The sequence below is a fragment of the Simochromis diagramma genome, unplaced genomic scaffold, assembly GCF_900408965.1.
Source record: "Simochromis diagramma unplaced genomic scaffold, fSimDia1.1 OVJJ01000334.1, whole genome shotgun sequence".
NCBI lineage: Eukaryota > Metazoa > Chordata > Actinopteri > Cichliformes > Cichlidae > Simochromis > Simochromis diagramma.
Window position 1 is genome coordinate 213433 of NW_024386764.1, and position 12236 is coordinate 225668.

The 12236-nt window shown below is 44.0% G+C and overlaps 1 protein-coding gene across 3 annotated transcripts; it reads left to right on the forward strand.

Moving 5' to 3' along the window:
* The first annotated feature begins 3582 nt into the window (after positions 1 to 3582).
* Positions 3583 to 10510, forward strand: LOC120732556 (atypical chemokine receptor 3-like). Of its 3 annotated transcripts, none has more exons than XM_040030255.1 (2): positions 3583 to 3756; positions 7737 to 10510. In XM_040030255.1, exon 2 carries the CDS (start codon positions 7753 to 7755, stop codon positions 8848 to 8850), a length of 1098 nt encoding a protein of 365 aa, XP_039886189.1. In that variant the 5' UTR covers positions 3583 to 3756; positions 7737 to 7752; the 3' UTR covers positions 8851 to 10510. The 3 variants fall into 3 exon arrangements, with proteins under 3 accessions (XP_039886189.1, XP_039886199.1, XP_039886179.1); XM_040030265.1 differs by lacking the exon at positions 3583 to 3756 and adding an exon at positions 3790 to 3836; XM_040030245.1 differs by lacking the exon at positions 3583 to 3756 and adding an exon at positions 5022 to 5197.
* The last annotated feature ends 1726 nt before the right edge of the window (positions 10511 to 12236 follow it).

The following is a 12236-nucleotide window of genomic DNA, read 5'->3' on the forward strand; positions in this document are numbered from 1 at the left end:
TGGAAGCTGTTTACTGGAGCAGGGCTCTGATCTCCTCCTCTGTTCTCCTCATCTGACTCTCTGATTAAATCACTCTCCTTCAGGATGTGTCTGGACCTGAAACACGACTGTTCTCCGTCCCACAGATCCTGAGCTGACACAGTGAGGAGCCCTGAGAGGATGAATGTATCCCACTTGGGTGGCATCCACACCACCCACAGAGCTCCGTGAGTCCGATCCACTGAGACGCGTCTCTGACACAGTAATGGCGGTCTGCCTCTCTCACCTCTCAGTGTACAGTCAGGGACGCTCTGTGACTGGTGAGTTTTAACTGTAGTTCCTCTCAATGAAATGGTAAATGGACCGATTCTTATATAGAGCTTTTCTACTGTCACGGGCAGTGTTGGTCAAGTTACTTGAAAAAAGTAATCAGTAACTAATCACTGATTACTGCCCCAAAAGTAATCCCATTACTTTACTGATTACTTGCTTTCAAAAGTACTTAGTTACTTAGTTACTTTTTAAAAACGTAATTTACAACCTGAATAGGTAATAAAGCAATAGATCTTTCAGCCCAATTCTACTTTTTTTGCATAATCCATCATATAAAATGTAATCAGTCGCTTACGTCATTGCCATGAGACACTCTCGCAAATGAAATCACTGTTTAGTAACGCAGTAATGCAGCATGCTTATGGGAAAGTAACAGTAATCTCATTATCTTTTTGCAATAGTAATCCCTTTACTTTAAAAAAGTAATCGGAATACAGTAACATGTTACTTGTGACGCATTACTGCCCATCTCTGGTACGGAGCACTCAAAGATATACAACATGCCACATTCACCCAGTCACTTACTTCTAAGCTAAACTCCGATGGATACATCGGGGTTAGTATCTTACCCAAGGATACTTGGCATGCATACTGGAGGAGCCAGGGATTGAACCACCAACCTTCAGTTCAGTAAATGACCTGCTAATTTATGATGTATGGAGGAAGGCACAGTGTGTGTGTATTTGAACATGTGTATGTACTGTAACTATAGCTATAAACAAATAATCTTATTGTTGTTGTTGTTGTATGTGAGGTGGAGCAGCCAGCAGGGGGCAGCACACACTGAGTTCTCCACACTGAGCAGCAGCAGTAGTACCTGTGGTGCTGTTAGCACTGTGTGAAGTACTGGTACTGAGTACTAGTAGTGGTATAATAAGTATTTGTTAGCATCTTGGTGGGTCAGAGGCAAACAGGTGAGGTCAGGTGAGTCTGTGGCAGCTCTGTGTGCACTTCTGTTCCACTTCCTGTCTCACACACACACTCAGAGGACCAGGTGTGTGTGTGTGTACGTGTGTGTGTGTGTGTGAAGCTTCATTTTCTCAGGACAAGGCAGGAAGTGCTCCAGGTGCAGCTGAATGAGCACTTCCTGTTGGGAAACGTCAACTTCCTGCAAAGGACGGCGTGCAGCTGGACGATAAAATCACAATAATAAACAAAAAACATCCGAGACAGCCTGAGGCGACCTCGCACAGCATCATCATCATCATCACTAAAATTATTATTGTTATTGTTGTTCTTATTAATCATAGTAGTACTGTATTTTTATTATCATCTTATTTTAATTGTCATTTTATTTATTCTGTTTTCTGTGTTTGTTTTATTTATTTTTAAACTTCCTGAATGTTTATATTTATTTTGTGTTTTTCTCGTGATTTTATTGACTTTTTGTCAGTTATTTTTTATTTATTTGTTTTACTTTACGTTATTTGATTCATTATAAATTTATAAATAATTATTTTTCTATTATTTCTTTATTGTTATCTGTTTTATGTTTTTAAATGTTTTACTTCTTCTTCTTTCTGTAAATATTTGTATTTATTTTCATGATGACTGATGGTTATTGATCATTGATTATTGGGGGCATGACCTTCCTGCTGCCGTCTATAGCTACAGTTAATTGGCTGTGTTTGGTCAAACTGCTGCTGCTGACATGAGCAGTGTGCTGCAGGTCAAAGGTCAGACAGGGCTCGCTGAGCTCCTGTGATCAAACTGAGCCCTGGAATCTGGATACCTGAAGACCTCGGCCTGTTGCCACAGTGACCAGCAGGCCCGGGAGCCCCCCCTTCCTCCTCCTCTTCTGTGGGAATCCTCGGTGTTTGTTCCTCTGAGGGAGCGGAGGAAGACGAGGAGGAGGAAGCTCACTATTTTTATGAATAAAGTTTGTGGATTCAAATACTCAGCTGTGTTCATTGTTTGGCTTCCTGTTTGTAGAGTTTACACTCAAACCTGCCTCAGACGCCTTTAACACCACAGCACACCAGGGCCTGTGGTTTTATTTTAAAATCCTTCACTTTTAAAGCTGCAACAGTGTTAGCTCCTTCACAATAACAGCCTGAATGTCTGAAGCTCCGTTTTGGTGAAGTTCTTGGACTTTATTTGGATGTGTCTGAGTACAGCTCAGAGTCTATGAGTGACAGCCATCTTTAAAATACAGTCTGGACTTTACTTTGAAATTCTGACCCACATCACTCCACACTGTGGTTCACACAGAACCTGGTTTAATTTGATGTTTTTCAACTCAGTCCTGAAAACGTTGTGAAACGTTTCAAACATGAATAACAGAGAACATTTTATTCACATTAGAACAAAGAAAACTGAGCTTATTTTGAACTTGGTGGCTGAAAAATGTCTCAGAAAGTTGTAACCAGGCAACATAAACTTGTAAAAGTAGGTGGGACTAAGGAGAAACAGCTGTAGAAACATTTAGCAGCTGAAAGGGTTATTTGGTAGCAGGTCCATACTGTGATTGGGTATAAGAAGAGCATCTTAGATAGAACAGTTTCAGTTTTAAAGTCTCATCATCTGTAGAATGTCATTTCATCCACAGACAGAAAATCTGGAGGAATCTCTGTGTGCAGGGATCAGTGTTAGATGCTGCTGATGGTGCTGACAGCTGGCACATCTGGAAAGGCTCCATTAGTGCTGACAGGAGTGAACAGGTTTTAGAGAAACACCTGCTGCATGCAGACGTGTTTATCAGGGAAGGCCTTCAGGTTTGAGCCAACACAGCAGAGGGGGGACTGCTGAGAGGTTCGAAGCCCACAGGCCTCTGTGAAAGTCCAGTGACCATAGGTCACAGACTGGCATGGACTGATGGGCAAAGCTACAGACGCCATCAGAGCTTTATTAATGTGGTTCATTTAACATGTGAAAATAAAAGATGAATAAATATGCGGTAAATTATTGATGATACTGATAGAATACAATCATATCTATTTTATTTTTTAATATTACCATGTAGTTCTTGGATAGTATTCAATTTTAAACATGTTTTATGAAATTTAACCTCACTTTTAATAAAAACAAGATTGTTATGAATTTATTTGTAATGAATTTATTTATTTTGTTATATTTTATTTGACCAGTTTTAATAGTGGATGTTTTATTTCTTCCTGATGCTTATTTCTGCAGTGGCTGTCACGTTTAGCCAGACTCGGTTTAAAAAATGTACTATTTAAGTTTAGTGGCGTTCCTTCTTCCTTTCCTCCGTTCCTCTTTGTTTTTGGCGCTTTCTCTCACGCCTCCGCAGTTTCATTGTTCCGCAGCTGAAGCTGTAATAAATCACGCAGAGTGGGGCTGCCTCTGTGGGCGTTTCTTCTTCTCTCATTTAAACCGCAGTGTGGGGGGACCCGGGGAGACCGCCTGCGACCCTCTGCCGGACTCTGTGCCCTCTGACCCGCCGTGGATCCGGACTGATCCGGACCGAGCCGCCCTTCTTGTGCTGTAAGTTGTGCAGCGTTCAGGCTGATGTCTGCTCCAGGGTCCGCTGGGAAAAGAGATGTTTTTACAGGTTAGGGATGCAGGTAAAAGCTGTTTATAGCATCAGGTGTGACTCAGAGATGAACGGGCAATGAAGCAGAGCGGACTCTGCGCCGACAGGAAGCCTGTCATCAGTCTTCTTAAATATTACTACTTTACTTTTCACCATCGAGCAAACAATTCTTAAATCAGGCGTTTTTTAAAATGGAGTTCGTTATTGCTCCAGTTTGTGCTCCACTAAAGCTGATCGGAAAAGCTTATTTCTGCAGCGGCTTAGCCAGACTCGTTTTAAAAAATGTCCTATTTAAGTTTAGTTGTGCGGGCACGTGCACGGTCTCATGCATGCGGACGGCTAAAAGTTCCCACGAGCCGCTGGAGTCGCGCCGTGGCTTCGGCATGCAGCTTGTCCGTTTGCGAACACCCGTGTTTGCATTAGGCAGTTTGTGTTTACCAGCAAACTTTACTTAACGGACGTTTTAACGCATTTTTAACCCGCAGTACTCAGTCAGCTCAGCGCGCGTGCACACAGGTAGCTAACGTGTGCACGCGCCAACATGAGCTGTTTTTGTAGCGTGCACGTGCCTGCAGGTGAGATGATTTCAGCGCGCAGGCACGTGAACTGCCGTGGATCTTAATGAGATCTGCGTCTGCAGTAGGAAGATCCGGGGATTAAAGGGTTAAAGAGTGGGTCCGTGCAGAGCTGTGTCCACGGCGCCTGAGCCGAGTTACAAAGGGGGCTGTGCGCGCGCTCAGGCCTCACACTTCATGCTGAATCAGAATCAGAATCAGAATCAGAATACTTTATTAATCCCTGGGGGAAATTATTTTTTGTTACAGTGCTCCATTTTAAACCAACATTAAGACAAGACAGACAATACACTAACTAAGAATAGTACAATATATACATATATACACATACATACTTCACTCATAAATAAATAGTTGGAAAAGAAACATGTGTAGTTGTAGCAGCAAACAGTGTGTTAAGTGGATGCGTTGTACAGGGAGATGGCCACAGGCAGGAATGATTTCCTGTGTCGTTCAGTGGTGCTTTTCGGTAATCTCAGTCTCTCACTGAACGTGCTCCTGTGACTGACCAGCATGTCATGGAGTGGGTGGGAGGTGTTATCCAACATTGTCTTTATCTTGGACAGCATCCGCCTCTCCGACACCACCTTGAGGGTGTCAAGCTCCATCCCCACAACATTACTGGCCTTACGGAATGAAATGCCTTAAACTCCAAACGAACCTTAGGGGATTTTTGAACGGACTCTGGCTCTGAGGGCGCTGAGGCCAATTTATGGCCCTCTGATTGGTGGCTCACCCTGCGTTCAGGGACCTGGATTTCCTTTGAATGGAGCTCCGTGCTGACTGTATGTATGAGGACTCAATACGAGCCCGGCAGGTAAACACAGGTGTGACCCACGTTGCTTTATTACACAGACACGCTGTCACTTATTACAGATGTAACAGTGTGTCTGTGGCTGGAGGTTCATCCAGATGTTTCAAACAGCTGCGCTGAGCCTTGTTGGCTTCCACTCTTTTAAAGCATCAACCCTGGTGCTTACTGTATGCACACCTGTGTGTAAGTCACATGATAAAGAGCTCATATTTACTGTAATGCATTAAAGCCTACCGAGGCCCGCTGTCTTCATTATAATTATCAGCTGTGTGTGTGTGTGTGTGGACTGGTGCTGAGCTCAGCTCTTAGATGTTTTTTTTTTTTGGTAAAATCTGAGACTTTCTGTCTAAAAGACACCGGTTAGAGTTTTATTGGAGAGCTAACTGACTCTTTGTCACAGCGCTGTGGTAAAATTTGATTTTGAAGGTCATGACCTTTCAGTCTAAAGCACCCTACAGAGTTTTTATGTGCAGCAGCAATAAAACACTCCTCCTCCTTTTCATCCTCCGTCTGCTGTCTGAGGGCTCAGTTTTCTTCTTCTTCTCTGGTTTTAATGTTCTCAGATCAAACGTGGACTCATGAAGATCAGTTTTAATCTTAAAATATGCTCTGAGTCCACAGGAAGAATTATTCATAGTAATGTTGATCTGATTAAAAAGAACTAAGGTAAGAAAGTAAAGCTTTCGATGTTATGATGTAGGAGTTTTAGAGGCAGAAGAATGAGACGTTTAAGACCATTTATTCATAATGACTTTTTAACTAATAAAATATGACAGGTTTTTGATTTTCACTAACATTTTGTCAGGAATAAGCTGATATCTTATAGGTTTTATTCCCTCCCAAACATCCAAAAGTCAAAGAATCCTTAAATTGGAGAATTTTTTAATGGAGTTTGGTGAGAGTTTCACTTGCAGCAGAACAGATTATTGATGCAAACAATCAGCACGTGTCTTGTTTCCTATCCGGTTGTTCAGTCTGACGTCACTAGCCGTGTCTGGGTCTAAACTCCGCTGCAGGTCCATATATCAAACGATCACTGTGGCATTACTGAGAGTTGAAAAACTGTCTAAAGTCTTTCATCTTTAATAAAATGATCAGCGTTCTGCTCTACCAGGTGTAACAATTGAGTTTAACATCCAGGCATCCATGAAAACGGAATTTATGACATTTAACGGAGTTAGAAGTTAGCAGGGAGTTAGCTCGCTAGCTTCTATCTAAATACAATATAGCATGTCCTGACTGCGGGGTTTTGGAAACAAATTAAAACGTACAGCTTTCTTATCACTTCCAGCATAAATGAAGACAGAAAACTAAACAGCTAGCGACACAGCTATGTTAGCATAATATAAACAAGCTAACTTTTTTTCCACTCGATAAAAGTTAACGTGAGTTTTCTCGGTGGTCAGAAACAAATGTAATCGCATGGCAGGATGCTGTAAAAGGACCAAACTTCAGCCAGGAGAACAACTGAGATAATTCATTCACAATACAAAGTTAGTCATTCATATACTGCTGCATGGGCTGGGCTGTAGTTACATCCTAAGGTTTTAAAAACTGAGCTTAAATAAATGATTAGCGGTAATAAAAGCCGAGGGAGGTCAACAGGGATCACTGACTGTTTTAGGAGCTTTTTGAGATCAAATAGAAGAAAATACATAGCATTAAACATGTTAACAACATAAAAGCCATATTAAACGCAGACTACTTTAGACCCGGAAGTAGGATTCGTCGCGTCATCACTGAACAACCGGATATTAGTCTTTTATTATTTCCTGTGTTAAATCTGTGTTCACTGCCAAATCAAACTTATCGATCTTCAGTTAGTGATTTTGCACCTGATGAATTTCCCGAGGGTTAAAACAGGAAGACGTGGTTATCTTTTTTCTGCTCAGGCGGGAGCAGGAAAAAAAACGCAGCAGTAAAACCTTCAGACCTCTCAGCACTGATCATTCACATGTTATTGATCACTGGTGATCACACACTGACGTTATTGTTGGTTCAGTCACTTCAATTTGTTAATGAAGTCTGGATGCTTGACCTGCTCTGACTTCCGTCCGTCTGTCCAGCTGCTGGTGTTCTCGTTGTGTGGTCGAGTTGACGGAGGGCCACAGTTTGTCAGCAGGAGTCCTGAACCTGCTTGTAATCAATACGCCTGATACGACCTCCCGTTCATCTTTATCCGCTTTAATCTTTATTTGGGAGCGCAAAGAAAATTCTTAAATTAAAGAATCTTTGAATGGAGTTTGGTGGGAAACACTGTTCTTATAAACAAGCCTGAGGTCTGTGGGCCGAATGGACATCAAGATTTTAATTTGAAATTTGAATACTTTCAGAAAACTTTACTTTCACATAGTCAAACACAGTTTGTACATTTTATGAATTATGTTGTTTGGGGGGTTTATTTATTCATTATGACATTTTCATATTATTTATTATTATTTTTATTATGTGAAATTTATTCAGTGCATTAATTTAAATGTATTTTTATCAAAAATACATCTTTGTTTTTTATTTAATATTTCTGACTTTCCCTGTTTTCCAGGTGTAACCTCGTCGCCATGAGTCTGAGTGCTAACGACCTCTCTGAGCTCATTGAGCTGTGGGAGGAGCTGAACCTGACCTCCGCTGACCATAACCTGTCCCACGTGGAGGCGCTGAGGTGTTCGGGCACCGTCAACCAAACCGCGTTCCTTCACACCCTCTCCGTCCTCTACATCTTCATCTTCCTGGTGGGCCTAGCCGCCAATGCCCTTGTGGTCTGGGTCAATCTGCGATCCGACAGGAACCGCTACGAGACACACCTGTACATCCTGAACCTGGCCATAGCTGACCTGTGCGTCGTGGCCACGCTGCCAATCTGGGTGACCTCACTGCTGAAGGACGGTCAGTGGCCGTTTGGAGAATCTGTCTGTAAACTTACTCACCTGGTCTTCAGCGTTAACCTCTTCAGCAGCATCTTCTTCCTTGCCTGCATGAGTGTCGACCGCTACTTGTCCGTCACGCTGTTTGGCGACACCCCCGACAGCCGCAGGAAGAAGGTGGTGCGCCGGCTGATCTGTGTTCTGGTTTGGATGATGGCGCTGGTGGCCTCCATCCCAGACACCTACTTCCTGCAGGCGGTGAAGTCAGCGCACTATGATGGCGCCGTCTGCCGTCCAGTGTACCCGCCCAGCAACCCGAAGGAGTGGATGGTGGGCATCCAGCTGAGCTTCTTTGCGCTCGGCTTCGCCATCCCCTTCCCTGTCATCACCATCTTCTACCTACTCCTGGCAACGGCCATCCCTCCCACCTCAGACCAGGAGCGGCGCGTCAGCCGGCGGATCATCCTCACGTACATTGTAGTCTTCCTGGTGTGCTGGCTGCCATTCCACGCTGTCCTCCTGCTGGACACCCTGTCCCTGCTGAATCTCCTGCCCTTCAGCTGCCAGCTGGAGAACTTCCTGGACGTGTCGCTGCACCTAACACAGTGCTTCTCGCTGGTCCACTGCTGTGTCAACCCCATCCTGTATAACTCCCTGAACAGGAACTACCGCTATGACCTCATGAAGGCCTTCATCTTCAAGTACTCCACCAAGACCGGGCTCACCAGGCTCATCGATGCCTCGCATGTCTCAGAAACCGAGTATTCAGCAATGACCATGGACAGCCCGATGTGAACTTCAGAGCCCTCCAGGACTCTTTCAAAGACTTGTAAATAACTTCCACCTACCCCTGTTGGTGGCACACCTAACTTCATCCAGAGGAACTACTACAGCAACGACGAGTAGGCCTTCAGACCTGCACCAGGTTAGGGTGTGCGTGCTTTAGCAGTTTTAATGGACTGGGCTGGCTCAACTCGTTCAGGACCTGCAGTCGGTTCCTCCATCTGCTGGTGCTAGCTGCAGTCTTTTCCAGCTTGAGCCAGGTGAACCGCACCAGCTGTGATTCCTGGATGGGTTATTGACCTAATGGCCAATGTCCTGATGTCTCTTGGGAATGCTTTTTGCGTCATTAGAAGCTTTTTAGGACTCGGGAATGCATCCTAACACCTATCTGACACGTCGTATGTTATTGGATCGACTGGTGACAGAAAGACGTTCATCAGATAATCATTTGTATCTATAAAAAAAGACTTTTCTTCATGCTCTGCTGTTTCTAAGTAATCAAAACAAAGACAGCACAAAGGTTTGTGGACAGCATGACTAAACGTGTCAGCGCTGCTCCGATCAGCTGCTTTAACTCACTGAGGTTTCACCTGTTTCTGACACACGCTGTGTATTAAATACTCCAACATAATGCACTGAATGTGAAAGCCATGTCCTCCTAGATGTATTATAACTCTCTTACGTAGAAAATGAATGAAGGCTCAGACATCAGCAGGTCAGTGTCAGGAACAGCTACCCGCTGAGCCTGGCTCAGATCCTTCACCACCTAACCGAAGTTCACAGGTCAGAGGAACACTGGAATATGTAGAGTGAGCATCCACAAACCTTCAGTCATGTAGTTGTTTGTCCTGACAGTCAGAGCTGAGGGTTGAAACTCGCCTGAGAGATTACCTGAAGAACCTGAAACTCACAGGATCACCTGAAGGTAGTAAAAAAAAAGTTATTTTTTTCCACTTTATATGAATCGGAGGTGGAAACATGATGGAGGAAAAACATTTTTCACCTTCAGAGATGACCCTGAAATCTGTGGACGCGTTTCTGTCCAACAAGCTGGAAACTATTAACAGGAAATTCTGGGTTCAAACTGGCAAATGACGCACAAACATCACATTAACAACAAAATATTAGGAAGAACTTTCTGTCCCTGGCAGAAATTCTTGTTTTCTGTAATGTTTTTGCCAAATATCCACATGCTCTTTCCAGGAAACTTTATTTTGAAACTCAGAAAGAAACAAAGGGGTTTTGTTTTTTGTTCATTATCAGCATATTTAATCTGTCTGCTGTCAGGTTACCAGACTGTGACGATGTGCTTCATTTCTGTATTACAGCTCCTGCACTAGAACCAAACTGTGTAAAAAAGCTCCTGTTTCCTGTATGATCTCCTGCTCGTTCCTGCTTGTTTCTGCTTCAGGTTCACTCTGTAATAAAGATGGAGATGAAGATGAGTGTGTGTGTGGTTCAAGTTTGTGTGTTTGTTGTTGTGGTCATCATGTTTTCATGTCTCCGTGTTGCCAGGATTTTCTATGTTTAAGGTTTTGCTCTTTGTATTTTGTGGTCAGCATTCAGTTTTCCCAGTTTAGTTCTGTTAGCTTTCCCCCAGTGTCCGTGTGCCTTTTGTTTTGTAATGTTTTTTATCGGCCTATTAAACAGCTCACTTTTTGTTAACATTCAAGTTTTGTTACACGTTCCTTGGTGTCTGCATTTTGGGTCCTCTTCGCAAATTCATACAGTGCTGCATACTGTGACAGTCCGAGGGAGACTTGGCGGGTAAATTCTCAGTCTTATTCACTTCATGAACATGAACAGTCTCTTCATAGCTCATGCTGCTGTCAGCTGCGGTGGCGACGTGGACGTCGCCTCCTCCTGGAAGCCGTGGTCGTGGAGCCTGGCGCTGCTATTTATTTTATCATTTTACCCATATCTCCAGTGTTTCCTCGGAGGGCGCTCTCTGCACCGGGGCTGTTATTGACCGTGGCTGCTGGGTCTCTGGGGTCCTCTCAGCCTGGTTGGGGGGCTCCTTGGCCTCCCTCCTGCTGTGTGCCCAGCCCGGAGGCTGCGGTCTGTGACCGGCTCCCGGTGCAGACGGCTCTCTGTTATAATGTTTCCTCACTTGGCTCATGCGAGCCCGGCCCAATTTTTACTCTTTAAGTGTGCGCGTGTGTGTATGTGTGTGTGGGTGGGGGGATATATGTGTATTGAGAGTGTGGGGAGTGCGTTGGAGGGTGGGGTGGGCTGCTTTTAACTATGTAAAGCACTTTGTGCTACATTTTTTCTGTATGAAAAGTGCTTTATAAATAAAGATTGATTGATTGATTGATTGATTGCTATGGCTGGAAGCAGCCACCGGTTGCGGTGAGGAAAATGCAGCACTTGTCTGCTGCAGGATGGACACGGAGACAGGCGGGAGACTGAACAACTTTTACTCCCGTAGCTGGCGAAGGAAAAGCAGCATCACAGAGGGGCTGGAGTGATTCAGCCTGCATGATGGGGGGGCTGCTGCTTTGGCGGTGAATGTGCAACTCCTATTGTAGCCAAAACAAAGTTCTTGTGATGCTCCAACTAAACGCTCCACAAAAAGCGGAGTGGCTGTAGCTCAGGTGGTGCTCTACCACCTGAGCTACAGCCACTAACTGGAAGGTTGGCAGTTCGATCCCAGGCTCCACCTGTTTGCATGCCAAATATCCTTGGGCAAGACACTCTCCAATGACAATAAGCACTAAACAGTTTAGAAAAATGTGCTTGTGTGAGTGGGTGTGAGTGGGTGAATGTGTTAGTTGTGTAAAGTGCTTTGAGTGCTCAGAGTGGAAAAGAACTCTGAGTTCTGAGAACCGTTTACCATGAAAACCGACTGTTCCAGTCCTGAGTCACCAGTAGTTACTGGAAACCTCCACCACACACACAGACACTCCAGCCTGGAATGATAAACAGCTGCTACCAGAAATATTACAAATACACAAGAAGCGTGTCAAGGCATGTGGAAAACACGCTGCACTCACATGGAAACATGCACACAGACATGTGACCTGCGTGCACTGAAAGCTGTTTTTAATAACAAACCTTTTATATTGTAAATGAGCTCATTTCTAAGAGGAGTGAGGATGACTCTTTCATGACATACATTTTTTTTTTCTTTTTTTGCCTGTCCCGTTTGGCTCTTTTGCCATCAGAATTGTTGTCTAAAGGCAAAGAAAGATGCCCAACGGATTTACTTTACCAAATTGACCATCCCAGCCTTGCCGTAATGGTCCATTTGATTCACCTTTTATTGTTTATTTTATTTTCACTTACTGAATACGGGACAGACTTGACTGGGGGAAAGAAGGGGAGAAAGAAAGAGGGAAAGAGAAACAGCTGAGAAGAGGGACGGGGGAGAAGGGCAAAAGACAAAAACCAACAGA